The following is a 17,475-nucleotide window of genomic DNA, read 5'->3' on the forward strand; positions in this document are numbered from 1 at the left end:
AGGAGTGTTGGGGGGGCAGATTTGGGGCTGGGGGGGACGGATTTGGGGCTGGGTGGGCAGATTTGGGGTGCAGGGGGCAGATTTGGGGCACCTTTTGGGGTTGAGTTGGGGCTGGGGGCAGATTTGGGGTGCGGGGGGGAGATTTGGGGTGTGGGGGAGCAGATTTGGGGTACGAGGGGCAAATTTGGGGTGTGGGGGGGCAGATTTGGGTCTGGGAGGCAGATTTGGGGGGTGGGGGGCAGATTTGGGGTGGGGGGGCAGATTTGGAGTGCTGGGGGCAGATTTGAGGTGCGGGGAGCAGATTTGGGATGCGGGGGGCAAATTTGGGATGCTGGGGGCAGATTTGGGGGGGCAGATTTGTGGTGCAGGGGAGCAGATTTGGGATGCGGGGGGCAAATTTGGGATGTGGGGGCAGATTTGGGGTGTGGGGGGTAGATTTGGGGTGTGGGAGGCAGATTTGGGGTGCAGGGGGGCAGATTTGGGGTGTGGGAGGCAGATTTGGGGTGCAGGGGGGCAGATTTGGGATGCTGGGGGCAGATTTGAGGTGCTGGGGGGCAGATTTGGGGTACGAGGGGGCAGATTTGGTGTACGAGGGGCAGATTTGGGGGGGCAAATTTGGGGGGGCAGATTTGGGGTGTGGGGGGCAGATTTGGGGCTGAGGGGGCAGATTTGGGGTACGAGGGGGCAGATTTGGGGGGTGGGGGTCAGATTTGTGGTGTGTGGGGCAAATTCGGGATGTGGGGGCAGATTGGGGTACGAGGGGGCAGATTTGGGGTGTGAGGGTAGATTTGGGGTACGAGGGGGATATTTGGGGTGCTGGGGGGCAGATTTGGGTATGAGGGGGCAGGTTTGGGGCTGAGGGGGCAGACTTGGGGTATGAGGGGGCAGATTTGGGATGGGGGGGGCAGATTTGTGGTGCTGGGGAGCAGATTTGGGGTACGAGGGGCAGATTTGGGGGGTCAAATTTGGGGGGGCAGATTTGGGGTGCTGGGGGGCAGATTTGGGGTGTGTGGGGCAGATTTGGGGTGCAGGGGGCAGATTTGGGGTACGAGGGGGCAGATTTGGGGGGTGGGGGTCAGATTGTGGTGGGGGGCAAATTCGGGATGTGGGGGCAGATTTGGGGTACGAGGGGGCAGATTTGGGGTGTGGGGGGGTAGATTTGGGGTACGAGGGGATATTTGGGGTTCTGGGGGCAGATTTGGGGTATGAGAGGGCAGATTCGGGGCTGAGGGGGCCGATTTGGGGTGCGGGGGGCAGATTTGGGGTACGAGGGGGCAGATTTGGGATGTGTGGGGCAGATTTGTGGTGCTGGGGGGCAGATTTGGGGTGTGGAGGGGCAGATTTGGGGTACGAGGGGGCAGATTTGAGGCTGAGGGGCAGATTTGGGGTGTAGAGGGGCAGTTTTGGGGTGCTGGGGGGCAGATTTGGGGTATGAGGGGGCAGATTTGGGGTGGGGGTGGGGGTGTTTGGGGGGGTCCAGAGGCCCCTTCTTGGGGGGAGGGTGGAGGAGGGGGAAAAGGGAGGGGGCGTGGCCTAATGGGGGCGTGGCCACGCTCCCCTTATAAAGGCGGCCCCTGGTTTCCCGCCATAACCCAGGGCAATGGCGGCGGTGCCGGGGGGGCGTGGCCTGGCCGAGGGGGGCGTGGCCTCCGCGGGGGCCGCCGCGCTGGGATTGGCCGAGGCGGGCGGCGGTGGGCGGGGCTTGTGGGCGGCGGTGGGCGGGGCTCTGCGGGCGGCGTGGCGCGCGCTGCGCGGATTGGGTGGGGCGGGCGGGGGGTGGGGCTTGTGGGCGGCGGTGGGCGGGGCCGCCCGGCGCGGGCTGCGCGGGTTGGCTGAGCGGCGCGGGGGAGGCGGGGAAGGGGGCGGGGTCTCGGCGCGGGGCGCGCGCGGGTTGGCTGAGGGGCGGGGAGGGGGCGTGGCCTCGGTCCCAGCCGCGCCGCCATTGGCCGTCGCGGAGAAGGGGCGGGTCCCGCGGGTGTCGGCGCTTCACCTGCTGCACCGGGGGGGGGCGCTGCACCTCGAGCGCCTCGCGCGCCGCCGCGGGCCCGTCCTGCGCATGCGCATGGGGGGGCGAGGTGAGTGCTGGGGGGGGCACCCCAACTCGAGGCCACACCCCCCAAATGACCCCTCTGAACCCCCCTATCCTGACCCCCTGAACCTCCCTATCCTGACCCCCCTGCACCCCGAAACCTGAGCCCCTGAACCCCCATCCTGACCCCCTGCACCCCAAAACCTGAGCCCCTGAACCCCCTATCCTGACCCCCCTGCACCCCGAAACCTGAGCCCCTGAACCCCCTATCCTGACCCCCCTGCACCCCGAAACCTGAGCCCCTCAACCCCCATCCTGACCCCCCTGAACCCCGAAACCTGAGGCCCTGAACCCCCCTATCCTGAACCCCCTGCACCCCGAAACCTGAGCCCCTCAACCCCCATCCTGACCCCCCTGAACCCCGAAACCTGAGGCCCTGAACCCCCCATCCTGACCCCCCTGCACCCCGAAACCTGAGCCCCTGAACCCCCCTGTCCTGACCCCCCCTGCACCCCGAAACCTGAGCCCCTCAACCCCCCTATCCTGACCCCCCTGCACCCCGAAACCTGAGCCCCTGAACCCCCATCCTGACCCCCCTGAACTCCGAAACCTGAGGCCCTGAACCCCCCTATCCTGATCCCCCTGCACCCCGAAACCTGAGCCCCTGAACCCCCCTATCCTGACCCCCTGAACCCCCCTATTCTGACCCCCCTGCACCCCAAAACCTGAACCCCTGGACCCCCCTATGCTGACCCCCCTGCACTCCGAAACCTGAGCCCCTCAACCCCCATCCTGACCCCCCTGCACCCCGAAACCTGAGCCCCTGAACCCCTCTATCGTGACCCCCCTGCACCCTGAAATCTGAGCCCCTCAACCCCCATCCTGACCCCCCTGCACCCCGAAACCTGAGCCCCTCAACCCCCATCCTGCCCCCCTGCACCCCGAAACCTGAGCCCCTGAACCCCCCTATCCTGACCCCCCTGCACCCCGAAACCTGAGCCCCTGAACCCCCCTATCCTGACCCCCCTGCACCCCGAAACCTGAGCCCCTGAACCCCCCCTATCCTGACCCCCCTCCACCCCGAAACCTCAGCCCCTGAACCCCCCATCCTGACGCCCATGCAACCCGAACCAGAGCCCCTGAACCCCTTAACCTGACCGCCATGTACCCCCCAATCCTGACCCCCCGAGCCTACAAAATGACCCCCGTGAACCCTCAAATCTGAGCCCCCTGCACCCCCAAAATGACCCCCCTGAACCCCCCTATCCTGACCCCCGAACCCTCAAACCTGAGCCCCTGAACCCCCAAACCGGAGCCCCTGAACCCCTAAATCTGACCCCCCTGCACCCCCACACCTGACCTCCCAGAACCCTCCAATCCTGTCCCCCCCAAAACCTGAGCCCCTGAATCCCCCAAATGACCCCCTTGCACCCCAAAGTTGACCCTCCTGAACCCACAAATCTGACCCCCCCGAACCCCCAAACCTGACTCCCCTGCACCTCCAAACCTGACCCCCCTGAACCCCCAATCCTAACCCCTCTGCACCCCCAAAATGACCCCCTGAACCCCCAAATCTGGCCCCCCTGCACCTTCACCCCTGACCCCTCAATCCTGTCCCCCCTGCACCTTGAAACCTGAGTCCCTGAACCCCCAAATCTGACCCCCCCAAACCCCGATCCTGACCCCCTCAGAACCCCAAACCTGACCCCTTGAACTCCCTATTCTGACCCCCCTGGACCCTCAAACCTCAGCCCCTGAACCCCGAAATCTGACCCCCCTGCACCCCCACACGTGATTCCCCCGAATCCCAAACCTGACCCCCTTGAACCCCAATCCTGACCCCTCTGCACCCCCAATCCTGAGACCCTGAACCCCAAACCTGAGCTTCTGAACCCCTAAACCTGAGCCCATTGAACCCCCAATCCTGACCCCTCTGCACCCCAAATCTGAGACCCTTGCACCCCCAAACCTGACCCCCCTGCACCCCCAATCCTGACCCCTCTGGTTTTGGGGTTGCCCCCCATTTTGCTGTCCCTGATTTGGGGGATTTTAGAGGTTTTTGGGGTCCCCCCCATTAGGGGGTCCCCTGCTTTTGGGGTCCTCAGTTTTTTGGGAGGCTGGGGAGGTTTGGAGTCCCCCGTTTTGGTGGGGGGTCTGTGGATCCCCAGTTTTACGTTTTTGGGGTCACCAGCTTGGGGGTCTTGGGAGTCCCTGTTTTTTGGGGGTCCCTGTTTTTTTGGGGTCCCCAGCTTCAGCATCCTGGTTTTTGTGGATTTTGGGGTGTTTGTGGGGGATGGTTTTTTTTGGGGAGTCCCTCCCTCATTTCGGGGTGTCCCCCCCCCCCCAGAGGTGCTGGTGCTGGGTGCGGCCGGGCCCATCCGGGAGGCGCTGGCGCGGGACTGGGGGGCCTGGATGGGGCGCCCCCCAAGTTACCTCGGTCAGTGGGGCAGGGGGGGATCTGTGGGGCTCGGGGGTCTCTATGGGGCTGGGGGATCTATGGGGCTGGGGAGAATCTGTGGGGCTCGGGGGTCTCTATGGGTCTCTATGGGATCTCTATAAGTCTCTATGAGTCTCTGTGGGTCTCTGTGGGGTCTCTATGGGGTCTCTATGGGTCTCTGTGCTCTCTAGGGGTCTCTATGGGGTCTCTATGAGTCTCTGTGGGTCTCTATGGGATCTCTGTGGTCTCTATAGGGTCTCTATAGGGTCTCTATGAGTCTCTGTGGATCTCTATAGGGCCTCTATGGGTCTCTATGGGGTCTCTGTGGTCTCTATGGGTCTCTATGGGCTCTCTATGGGGTCTCTGTGGGTCTCTGTAGTCTCTATGGGGTCTCTATGGGTCTCTGTGCTCTCTATGGGTCTCTATGGGTCTCTGTGGGTCTCTATGGGTCTCTGTGGTCTCTATGGGGTCTCTATGAGTCTCTGTGGATCTCTATGGGGCCTCTATGGGGCCTTTATGGGTCTCTATGGGGTCTCTGTGGTCTCTATGGGGTCTCTATGGGTCTCTGTGGTCTCTATGGGTCTCTATGGGGACTCAATGGGGTCTCTATGAGTTTCTGTGGATCTCTATGGGGCCTCTATGGGGCCTCTATGGGTCTCCATGGGGTCTCTGTGGTCTCTATGGGGTCTCTGTGGTCACTATGGGTCTCTATGGGGTCCCTATGATTCTCTGTGGGTCTCTATGGGGTCTCTGGGGTCTCTATGGGGTCTCTATGGGTCTCTGGGGTCTCTATGGGTCTCTGTGGGGTCTCTATGAGTCTCTATGGGGTCTCTATGGGTCTCTGTGGGTCTCTATGGGTCTCTATGGGGTCTCTATGAGTCTCTATGGGGTCTCTATGAGTCTCTGTGGGTCTCTATGTGGTCTCTGTGGTCTCTATGGGGTCTCTATGGGTCTCTGTGCTCTCTATGGGATCTCTGTGGTCTCTATGGGGTCTCTGTGGATCTCTATAGGGCCTCTGTGCGTCTCTATGGGGTCTCTGGTCTCTGTGGGTCTCTATGGGCTCTCTATGGGGTCTCTGTGGGTCTCTATGGGGTCTCTATGGGGTCTCTATGAGTCTCTATGGGGTCTCTATGGGTCTCTATGGGTCTCTATGGGGTCTCTATGGGTCCCTATGGGGTCTCTATGGGGTCTCTATAAGTCTCTGTGGGTCTCTATGGGGTCTCTGTGGTCTCTATGGAGTCTCTGTGGGTCTCTATGGGGTCTCTATGGGTCCCTATGGGGTCTCTATGGGGTCTCTATAAGTCTCTGTGGGTCTCTATGGGGTCTCTGTGGTCTCTATGGAGTCTCTGTGGGTCTCTATGGGGTCTCTATGGGGTCTCTGTGCTCTCTAGGGGTCTCTGTGGGGTCTCTATGAGTCTCTGTGGGTCTCTATGGGGTCTCTATGGGGTCTCTGTGCTCTCTAGGGGTCTCTATGGGGTCTCTATGAGTCTCTGTGGGTCTCTATGGGATCTCTGTGGTCTCTATGGGGTCTCTGTAGGGTCTCTATGAGTCTCTATGGGGTCTCTATGGGTCTCTATGGGGTCTCTATGGGTCCCTATGGGTCCCTATGGGGTCTCTATGGGGTCTCTATGAGTCTCTATGGGGTCTCTATGGGTCTCTGTGGTCTCTATGGGGTCTCTATGGGTCTCTATGGAGTCTCTATGGGTCCCTATGGGGTCTCTATGGGGTCTCTATGAGTCTCTATGGGGTCTCTATGGGTCTCTGTAGTCTCTATGGGGTCTCTATGTGTTTCTGTGGGTCTCTGTGGGGTCTCTATGGGGCCTCAATGTGGCCTCTATGGGTCTCTATGGGGTCTCTATGGGGTCTCTGTGGGTCTCTACGGGGTCTCTGTGCTCTCTGTGGGTCTCTATGGGGTCTCTGTGGTCTCTATGGGTCTCTATGGGGTCCCTATGGGTCTCTGTGGGTCCCCGTGGTCCCCGCGTGTCCGTGTGTCTGTCCGTGGTGCGCAGGGTCCGTGTCTCCGCAGGGTCCCTCGTGTCCCTCGGGGGGCAGGACCTGGCTCTGGGCGCCCCCTGCCGGGCGTGGCGGGCGCAGCGCGGGGCGGCGAGGGCGGCGCTGGCGGGGCCAGGGCTGCAGGGGGCGCTGCGGGGGCAGGCGGCGGCGCTGGCGGCGGTGAGGCCCGCGGAGACCCATAGAGACCCCCTGCTGCCCCATAGAGACCCCCGGCTGCCCCATAGAGACCCCCGGCTGCCCCACAGAGACCCCCAGCAACCCCATAGAGAGCCCCTGCTGCCCCATAGAGACCCCCGGCTGCCCCACAGAGACCCCCGGCTGCCCCATAGAGACCCCCGGCTGCCCCACAGAGACACCTGCTGCCCCATAGAGACCCCCTGCTGCCCCATAGCGACCCCCGGCTGCCCCACAAAGACCCCCAGCTGCCCCATAGAGACCCCCTGCTACCCCATAGAGACCCCCAGCTGCCCCATAGCGACCCCCGGCTGCCCCATAGAGACCCCCGGCTGCCCCATAGAGACCCCCAGCTGCCCCATAGCGACCCCTGCTGCCCCACAGAGACCCCCTGCTGCCCCATAGAGACCCCCTGCTGCCCCATAGAGGCCCCCAGCTGCCCCATAGCGACCTCCTGCTGCCCCATAGAGACCCCCTGCTGCCCCATAGAGGCCCCCAGCTGCCCCATAGCGACCTCCTGCTGCCCCATAGCGACCCCTGCTACCCCATAGGACCCCCTGCTGCCCCACAGAGACCTCCTGCTGCCCCATAGAGACCTCCTGCTGCCCCATGGAGGCCAGAACCTGCCCCATAGTGACCAAACCTGCCCCATAGAGACCCTCTGCTGCCCCATAGGGAGCCCCTGCTGGCACACAGAGATCTCCGGCTGCCCCATAGAGACCCCTCAGCTGCCCCAGAGCGACCCAAATCTACCCCATAGAGACCCCCTGCTGCCCCATAGAGACCCCCTGCCGCCCCATAGAGACCCACAACGACCCACAGAGACCCCTGGCTGCCCCATAGAGACCCCCTGCTGCCCCATAGAGACCCACAACGACCCATAGAGACCCCCGGCTGCCCCATAGAGACCCAAACCTGCCCCTGCAGTGACCCCCTGCTGCCCACAGAGACCTCCTGCTGCCCCATAGAGACCCGCGACTGCCCCAGAGCAACCAAACCTGCCCTATAGCAACCCACAGCTGCCCCAGAACGACCCAAACCTGCCCCACTGTGCCCCAAACCTGCCCCCTGTGCCCCAAACTTGCCCCACTGTGCCCCAAACCTGCCCTGTACCGACCAAACCTGCCCCATAGAGCCCCAGAACCTTCCCCATAGCGCTCAAACCCCCTTGGACCCCCCCTAAAGTCCTGTTGGGGACCATAAACCCCCCTCATTTCCCCCCAACCCCCCCAAAACCCCTTAGGGACCACCCCCAAACCCATTTGGGATCCCAAGTCCCCCTCATTTCCCCCTAGGGCTCCCCAAAACACCCCTTGAACCCCCTTAGGGACCCCAAAACCCCCTTGGACCCCACCAAGCCCCCATGGAACCTTACCCCCTCCCCTATAGCTACCCCCAAACCCCCATGGGAACCCCAAATGTCCCCCCTCTTCCCCCCCAGGAGCTGCGTTCCTATGGGGGGACCCCCCTGGACCCCTTTGAGGTTTTCTCCTTTCACACCTGCAGCACCATTGGGCGCCTCCTTTTTGGGGACCTGGTAGGGGGGGTGACCTCAAAACCAGGGGGAGGGCTGTGGGGGGCCTATGGGGCAGGGTTTGGAGGGGTTTGGGGGAGCCATGGGGCAGGGATGGGGTTCTGGGGTGCTAGGGCTGGGGTTTGGGGTGCTATGGGGCAGATTTGGGGGGGCTATGGGGCAGCTTTTGGAGGGGTTAGGGGGCTGTGGGGTGGGTTGGGGGGCTATGGGTAGGTTTTGGGAATCTATGGGTCAGGGATGGGGGTTTTGGGGTTCTATGGGGCAGGGTTTGGGGGTGCCATGGGGCCGTTCTGGGTGCTGTGGGGGAGGTTTGGGTGCTAAGGGGCAGATTTAGGATGGGTTGAGGTGCTGTGGGGTGGGGTTGGGGGGCTATGGGGTAGGTTGGGTGTGGGGTTCTCCCCTTGCCCCATAGCGCCCCACTGCCCCATAGCTGCCCCCCGAGCCTGAGGTGCGGGCCTTCGCGCGGTGCCTGGTGGAGCTGCTCGACGTGTGGGGCAGAGCGAGCGTCCGCGCCCTAGATGTGTGTCCCCCCCTGAGGGTCAGTGTGGGGCAGGGGTGCTATGGGGTGCTATGGGTCGCTATGGGTCTCTATGGGTCTCTATGAGTCTCTGTGGGTCTCTGTGGGTCTCTGTGGGTCTCTATGGGTCCGTATGGTCTCTATTGGTCTCTATGGGTCTCTATGGGGCCTCTACAGGGCCTCTATGGGTCTCTATGGGGTCTCTGTGGTCTCTATGGGGTCTCTATGGGTCTCTGTGCTCTCTGTGGGTCTCTATGGGGTCTCTATGGAGTCTCTGGGGTCTCTGTGGTCTCTATGGGTCTCTATGGGGTCTCTGTGGTCTCTGTGGGGTCTCTATGAGTCTCTGGGGGTCTCTATGGAGTCTCTGTGGTCTCTATGAGTCTCTGTGGGGTCTCTATGGAGTCTCTGTGGTCTCTATGGGGTCTCTATGAGTCTCTGTGGGTCTCTATGGGGTCTCTGTGGTCTCTATGGGTCTCTGTGGGGTCTCTATGGGGTCTCTGTGGTCTCTATGGGTCTCTATGGGGTCTCTATGAATCTCTGTGGGTCTCTAAGGGGTCTCTATGGGTCTCTGTGGTCTCTATGGGTCTCTATGGGGTCTCTATGGGGTCTCTGTGGTCTCTATGGGTCTCTATGAGTCTCTGTGGGTCTCTATAGGTCTCTATGGAGTCTCTATGAGTCTCTGTGGGTCTCTCTGGGGTCTCTATGGGTCTCTGTGCTCTCTGTGGGTCTCTATGGGGTCTCTGTGGTCTCTATGGGTCCCTATGGGTCTGTATAGCTCCTATGGTCTCTATGGGTCTCTGTGGTCTTTATGTTCCCTATGGGTCTCTATGGGGTCCCTATGGTCCATATCGGTCTCTATTGGGTCTCTATGGGGTCTCTATGGGGTCTCTATGGGTCCCTATGGTCTCTATGGGTCTCTGCGGGTCTCTATGGGTTTCTATGGGTCCGTATGGTCTCTATTGGTCTCTGTGGGTCTCTATGGTCTCTATGGGTGTCTATGGGTCTCTATGGGGTCTCTATGAAGTCTCTAAGGGTCTCCTATGGATCCTTATGGTCTCCATTGGTCTCTATGGTCTGTATCATGTCTATGGTGCCTATGGGTCTCTGTGGGTCCCAATGGGTCCCAATGGGTCCCTATGGCTCTCTATGGGGCAAAGGGGTGCCCTGTAGAACCTGTTGGGTCCATAGGGTCTGTAGGGGTCTATAGGGTCTATAAGGTCCATAGGTCCTGCCTCACCCGGGGCTGCGGGAGCTCCAGCGCCTGATCCAGCACCGCGACAGCTTCGTGGAGAAACAGCTCAGCCGGTACCGGGTCCGTGTGGGACGGGGTTGTGGGGCCAGGGAGGGGAGGCTGTGGGCCTGGGAGCGTGTTCTATAGGGTCTATAGGGGACCGGGGGGGTGCTATGAGACCGGGGGATGGGGGGTTATAGGTGTTCTGTGGGGTTGGGGAGAGGGGAATCTGTGGGGCTGGGGGTGAGGATGTGGGGCTGGGAGGGGGGCGGTGGGTCCCTATGGGTCTCTGTGGTCTCTATGGGTCCCTATGGGTCCTTGTGGTCCCTATGGGTCCCTGTGGTCTCTATGGGTCCCTATGAGTCTCTATGGGTCCCTATGGTCTCCATGAGTCCCTGTGTTCTGTATAGGTCTCTATGGGTCCCTATGGGTCCCTATGGGTCCCTGTGGTCTCTATGGGTCCCTATGGGTCCCTATGGGTCTCTGTGGTTCCTATGGGTCTCTATGGGTCCCTATGGTCCCTATGGGTCTCTGTGGTCCCTATGGGTCTCTATGGGTCCCTATGGTCCCTATGGGTCTCTGTGGTCCCTATGGGTCTCTGTGGGTCCCTATGGGTCTCTGTGGTCTTTATGGGTCTCTGTGGGTCTCTATGGGTCCCTATGGTTTCTGTGGTCTCTATGGGTCCCTGTGGTCTCTATGGGTCTCTATGGGTCGCTGTGGGTCCCTATGGGTCTCTGTGGGTCCCTATGGATCTCTGTGGTCTTTATGGGTCTCTGTGGGTCTCTATGGGTCCCTATGGGTCGCTGTGGTCTCTATGGGTCTCTATGGGTCCCTGTGGTCTCTATGGGTCGCTGTGGGTCGCTATGGGTCAGGGCTGGCTATGGGTGTTTCTCCCTGCAGGCCCTACACCCCGAGGGGTCCCCGCTGCCCCCCGCCGCCCCCGAGGTTGGGGGGCGCCCCACGGCTCTGCCCCCCGCCCGCCTGCACATGGCGCTCGTCGACCTCTTCCTCGGGGGCACCGAGACCACGGCAGCCGCGCTGGCCTGGGCGCTCGTCCTGCTCGCCCACCGCCCCGAGGTGACACGGGGACAGGGGCGTCCCCTCCCTGTGTGTGTCCCCGTGTCCCCATGCGTGTCCCCTGTGTGACACATGTGTCCCCTCCCCACGTGTGGCCTGTGTCCCCTTCCCTGTCTCCTGTGTGACACACCTGTCCCCTCCCCATACGTGTCCCCATGTCCCCACTGTGTCCCCTGTGTGACACACATGTCCTCGCCCCACTGTGTCCCCATGTCCCCACTGTGTCCCCTGTGTGACACACGTGTCCTTGTGTCCCCACATGCACCCCCTGTGTGACACAGGTGTCCCCTCCCCACACAGGTCCCCACTTGGGTTCCCTGTGTGACACCCATGTCCCCATGTGTGTCCTGTCCCTACATGTGTCCCCACAGGCTCCCGTGTCCCCAGGACCCCATGTGTGTGTCTCCCCACATGTGTCACTGTGTCCCCTCCTGTGTCTGCTATGTGACACGTGTCCCCTCCCCACCCATGTCCCCATGTCCCCCTCCATGTCCTTTGTCCCCACCTGTGTCCCCTCCATATGTGACATATGCCATGCATGTCCCCACTCGTGTCCCCTGTATGACACGTGTCCCCTCCCAACACACGTCCCCAAGCTCCATATGTGTCCCCACACCCCCACAGGTGTCCCAATGTCCTCTCCCCTGTCCCCTGTGTGACATGTGTCCCGTCCCCACACGTGTCCCAAAGTCCCCACCCCTGTCACCACACGTGTCCCTTGTCTCCCCTCCCCATGTGTGTCCCCAGGGGCTCCCATGTCCCCAAGTCCCCATGAGGGTCCCTGTGTCTCCTCCTCTATGTGTCCCTACATCCCCATTCGTGTCCCCAAATCCACCTGTGTCCCAATGTGTCCCATCCCCACACATGTCCCCTCCCCACATGTCCCCATGTCCCCACCCATGTCCCCTGTGTCCCCCGTGTGACACCTCTGTCCCATCCCATGTCCCCATCCATGTCCCCTGTGTGACATCCGTGTCCCTGTGTCCCCTGTGTGACACCTGTGTCCCCTCTCCACATGTCTCCATGTTCCCTCCCTTGTCCCCACACATGTCCCTTGTGTGACACACGTGTCCCCTTCCATGTCACTGTGTCCCCATTTGACCTCCATGTCCCCGTGTCCCCTGTGTGACACACGTCCCCCGTGTCCTTGTGTGTCCCCTGTGTCCCCTCCTGGTGTGACACCTGTGCTGGGCGTGTGACACGCGTGTCCCTATGTCCCCGTGTCCCCCGTGTGACCCCCGTGTCCTCGTGTCCCCGTGTCCCCCGTGTGAGCCCCGTGTCCCCATGTCCCCCGTGTGACCCCCATGTGACACGCGTGTCCCCGTGTCCCAGCTGCAGAGGCGGCTGCGGGACGAGCTGTGGCGCGAGCTGGGCCCCACGGGGACTCCCGAGCCCGGGGACGCCGCGCGGCTCCCGCTGCTCCTCGCCACCCTCAATGAGACCCTGCGCCTGCGGCCGCCCGCCCCGCTTGCCCTGCCCCACTGCGCCCTGCGCCACACCAGGTACGGACCAGTATGGACCAGTACGGACCAGTACAGACCAGTACGGACTACCAGGAACCAGCAGGAACCAGTGTAGACCAGGAGGAACCTCTGGGCATCAGGCTGCAGCACTGTGCACCAATCTATTTTGGATCAGTGTAGACCAGTATGGACCAGTAGTGCACAGTTTAGATGAGAACAGACCAGTATGGACCAGTATAGACCAGTATGGACTACCAGGAACCAGTGTAGACCAGGAGAAACCTCTGGGCATCAATGTGTTTTGGACCAGTTTGGACGAGTATGGACCAGTATAGCCCAGTTTAGATGCGTACAGACCAGTATGGACCAGTCTAGACCAGTTTAGATGAGTACAGGCCAGTATGGACCAGTCTAGACCAGTGTAGATGAGTACAGGCCAGTATGGACCAGTCTAGCCCAGTGTAGGTGAGTGCAGGCCAGTATGGACCTGTATAGACCAGTTTAGATGAGTGCAGGCCAGTATGGACCTGTATAGACCAGTGTAGATGAGTACAGGCCAGTATGGACCAGTCTAGCCCAGTGTAGGTGAGTGCAGGCCAGTATGGACCTGTATAGACCAGTTTAGATGAGTGCAGGCCAGTATGGACCTGTATAGACCAGTTTAGATGAGTACAGGCCAGTATGGACCAGTCTAGCCCAGTGTAGGTGAGTGCAGGCCAGTATGGACCTGTATAGACCAGTTTAGATGAGTGCAGGCCAGTATGGACCTGTATAGACCAGTTTAGATGAGTACAGGCCAGTATGGACCAGTCTAGACCAGTGTAGATGAGTACAGGCCAGTATGGACCAGTATAGACCAGTTTAGATGAGTATGGACTAGAATGAACCAGCAGGAACCAGTGTAGACCAGGACGAACCTCTGGGCATCAGGCTGCAGCACTGTGCACCAATCTGTTTTGGACCAGTGTAGACCAGTATGGAGTAGTACGGACCAGTATAGCCCAGTTTAGATGAGTACAGACCAATATGGACCAGTCTAGACCAGTATGGACAACTAGGAATGAGCAGAAACCAGTATAGACCAGTGGGAACCAGTGGACATTAGGCTGCAGCACTCTGCACCAGTCTGTTTTGGACCAGTTTAGATTAAATGGACCAGTATAGACCAGTTTAGATGAGTACAGACCAGTATGAACCAGTACAGACCATTTTAGACGAGTATGGACTGGAAAGAACCAGCAGAAACCAGTATAGACCAGTGGGAACCACTGCATATTCCCAGCATGACCCCAGTAAACCCCAGTAGACCCCCAGTATGACCCCAGTAGCACCCCAGTCAGCCCCAGTATGGCCCCAGTAAGCCTCCAGTATAGCCCAGCATGGCCCCAGTATACCCCAATAGCTCCCAGTACCCCCTGTCAGTCCTAGTATGCTCCCAGTATCCCCCAGTATGGTCCCAGTACACTCCAGTAGCCCCCGAGTCAGTCCCACTAAGGCCCCAGTAGCCCACCAGTCAGTCCCAGTATGACCCTAGCTAATCCCAGTATGACCCCAGTAGTCCCACAGTCAATCCCATTTGATCCCAGTAGATCTCCAGGCAATCCCAGTATACCCCAGTATATCACCAGTAGCCCCCAGTATGCTCAGAGATGACCTCCAATGAATCTCAGTATGGCCCCAGTATACCTCAGTTGAGCCTCCAGTTGCCCCCAGTCAATCCCAGTAGACCCCAGTATACCCTAGTAGACCCCAACCAGTAGCCCCCAGTAGCCCCTCAGTCAATTCCAGGAGACTCCCAGTAGCCCCCAGTAAATCCCAGTATGGTCCCAGCAGCCCCCATGTCAATCCCAGTATACCCCAGTAGGCCCCGCTAGAAGCCCCCCTCAGTCAATCCCAGTAGATCCTAGTACTCCTCACTCAATCCCAGTAGCCCCCAGTATGGCCCCAGTAGCCCCCCAGACAATCCCAGTAGGCCCCAGTAGACCCCAGTAGACCTCCCCAGTAGCCCCAGTAGCCACCCAGTCAATCCCAGTATACCCTAGTAGACCCCAGAAGCCCTCCAGTCAATCCCAGTAGAACCCAGTAGCTCCCAGTACCCCCCCACTCAATCCCAGTAGCCCCCAATATGGCCCCAGAAGCCCCCTAGTCAATCCAAGTAGATCCCAGTAGCTCCCAGTACCCCCCCCTCAATCCCAGTAGCCCCCAATATGGCCTCAGTAGCTGCCCAGTCAATCCCAGTAGATCCCAGTAACTCCCAGTACCCCCCCTGCAATCCCAGTAGCCCCCAATATGGCCCCAGTAGCCCCCCAGTCAATCCCAGTAGACCCCCCAGTAGCCCCCAGAAGCTCTCCCGTCAACCCCAGTAGAACCCAGTAGCTCCTGATACCCCCCAGTCAATCCCAGTAACCCCCACAAGCCCTGCAGTCAATCCCAGTAGGGCCCAGTAGACCCCAGTAGCTCCTGGTACCCCCCAGTCAATCCCAGTATCTTCCAGTATGGCCCCAGTAGCCCCCAGCAGCCCCCTAGTCGATTCCAATTGATCCCAGTTCCCCCCAGTAGCCCTCCCCAGTGCCCACCAGTCCATCCCAGTGCTCCCAGTAACCCCAGTTTGCAGCGTGGCGGGGGTGCCGGTCCCCGCGGGCTCCGTGCTGGTCCCCAACCTCCTCGCGGCCCACCTGGACCCCAACGTCTGGCGCTGCCCCCGCGCCTTCCTGCCAGGTACTGGGGCAAACTGGGACTAACTGGGACCCCACTGGGACCACAAACTGGGACCCCACTGGGATCACAAACTGGGACCCCAAAACCTACAACCCCCCCCAAACCAGTGACTCCAAACTGGGACCCCAGTGCCTGGCGCTGACCCTGTGCCTTCCTGACAAGCACTGGGGCAAACTGGGACCCCCAAACCCAACACCCCCTCCAAACTGGGACCCCAAACTGGGAATCACTCCAAACTGGGACCATGAATCCAGTGACCCCCAAACTGGAAACCAAACCAGTAAGCACCAAACTGGGAACCACTCCAAACTGGTGTCCTCAAACTGGGACCCAAACTGGGACCCTGAAATCAGTGACCCCTAAACTGGGAACCACTCCAAACTGGGACCCCAAACTTGACCCTGAAACCAGTGACCCCCAAACTGGAAACCAAACTGGTAACCCCCAAATTGGAAACTACCCCGAACTGGGACCCAAACCCTGGGACCTCAAACCTTGGAACCCCAAAACCTTGGATGCTGAATCCTGGCACCCCAAAAACAAGGGGTCCCCAGAACTTTGGACTCAAACCCTGGGACCCCAAAACCCCTGGGACCCCCCCAAAAAAGAGTCCCCACATCCTTGGACCCTCAAGCCTTGTATCCCCCAAAACCTGGAACCCCAAGCCCTGGGATCCCCAACCTTGGGACCCCAAAACTTTGGAACCCCAAAACTTTGGATCCCCCAAATCTTGGGACTCCAAAACCTTGGAACCATGAAACCAAGGGGTCCCCAAAATCTTCAGCCCTCAAACCCTGGGGACCCCAAATCCTGGGGACCTCAAACCTTGGACCCTCAAACCCTGGGACTCCAAAACCAAAGGGTCCCCAAAATCTTGGACCCCAAGCCTTGGAGCCTCTAACCTGGGGCCCCAGAACCTTGGAGCCCTGAGACCAAGGGGTCCCTAAAACCTTGAGCCTTCAAACCCTGGGGACCCCCAAACCTTGGGACTCTGAAAGCAAGGGATCCCCAAAATCTTGGACTCCAAACCTTGGAACCTCAAACCTGGGACCCCGGACCTTGGACCCTGAACACTGGGACTCCAAAACCAAGAGGTCCCCAAACCCTGGGACCTCAAAATCTTGGACCCCAAAACCCCTGGGACCCTGAAACCAAGTGGTCTCCAAAATCTTGAACCCCAAAACCCTTGGACCCTCAAACCCTTGGGACCCTGAAACCAAGGGGTCCCCATAATTTTGGACCCCAAAACCCTTGGATCCTCAAACCCTGGGACCCCAAACCCTGGGACCCCAAAACCCCCGGGACCCTGAAACCAAGTGGTCTCCAAAATCTTGAACCCCAAAACCCTTGGACCCTCAAACCCTGGGACCCCAAAACCCCTGGGACCCTGAAACCAAGTGGTCTCCAAAATCTTGGACCCCAAAACCCTTGGACCCTCAAACCCTGGGACCCCAAAACCCCTGGGACCCTGAAACCAAGTGGTCTCCAAAATCTTGGACCCCAAAACCCTTGGACCCTCAAACCCTGGGACCCCAAAATCTTGGACCCTCAAACTCTGGCACCACAAACCCTTGGGACCCTGAAACCAAGGGGTCCCCAAAATCTTGGACCCTCAAACCCTGGGACCCCTAAACACTTGGGACCCTGAAACCTTGGACCCTCAAACCCTGGGACCCTGAATCTTGGACCCCAAACCTTGAAAACCCAAACCCTGGGGACCCCAAAACCAAGGGGTCCCAAACCTCAGACCTCAAAACCAAGGACCCCAATACCCCTGGGACCCCAAAACCCTGGGAACCTGAACCCTGAGAACACCAAATCTTGGAACCTCAAAACCTTGGATCCCTGAAACTTTGGACCCTCAAACCTTGGGACCCCCAAACCTTGGGACGCCAAAATCTTGGGACCCCAAAATCCAGGGGACCCCAAACCTGTCCCCCCTGTTTTCCCGCAGAGCGGTTCCTGCACCCCGAGGCCCCGCGGCGCTCGCTGCTGCCGTTTGGCTGCGGGGCTCGTTCCTGTGTGGGGGCCGCGCTGGCCCGCGCGGAGCTCCTGGTGTTCCTGGGTCGCATCCTGTGGGAATTCCGCATCGAGCCCCCCGCGCCGGGGCAGCTGCCGGGCCTGCAGGGCACCCCGGGCACCGTCCTGCGCCCCACGGGCTGTAGCCTGCGCCTCGTGCCCTGGCACAGCCCCGCGTGACCCCTCGGCCTGGGTTCTCCTGGGATCTGCATCCTGGGATCCACATCCTGCATCCTGGCATCCTCGTCCTGCATCCCAGGATC

General features: G+C 60.4%; 1 protein-coding gene across 1 annotated transcript; it reads left to right on the forward strand.

The window, feature by feature from the left end:
- Positions 1 to 1,600: 1,600 nt before the first annotated feature.
- Positions 1,601 to 17,422, forward strand: LOC138733880 (steroid 21-hydroxylase-like). The gene is made up of 10 exons (XM_069881390.1): positions 1,601 to 2,075; positions 4,377 to 4,466; positions 6,493 to 6,638; positions 8,095 to 8,190; positions 8,618 to 8,725; positions 9,930 to 10,016; positions 10,836 to 11,012; positions 12,345 to 12,514; positions 15,090 to 15,193; positions 17,148 to 17,422. The coding sequence occupies exons 1-10, from the start codon at positions 1,601 to 1,603 to the stop codon at positions 17,390 to 17,392; spliced, it is 1,698 nt and encodes a 565-aa protein (XP_069737491.1). The 3' UTR covers positions 17,393 to 17,422.
- Positions 17,423 to 17,475: the final 53 nt, after the last annotated feature.

Source organism: Phaenicophaeus curvirostris, unplaced genomic scaffold, assembly GCF_032191515.1.
Source record: "Phaenicophaeus curvirostris isolate KB17595 unplaced genomic scaffold, BPBGC_Pcur_1.0 scaffold_44, whole genome shotgun sequence".
Classification (NCBI taxonomy): domain Eukaryota; kingdom Metazoa; phylum Chordata; class Aves; order Cuculiformes; family Cuculidae; genus Phaenicophaeus; species Phaenicophaeus curvirostris.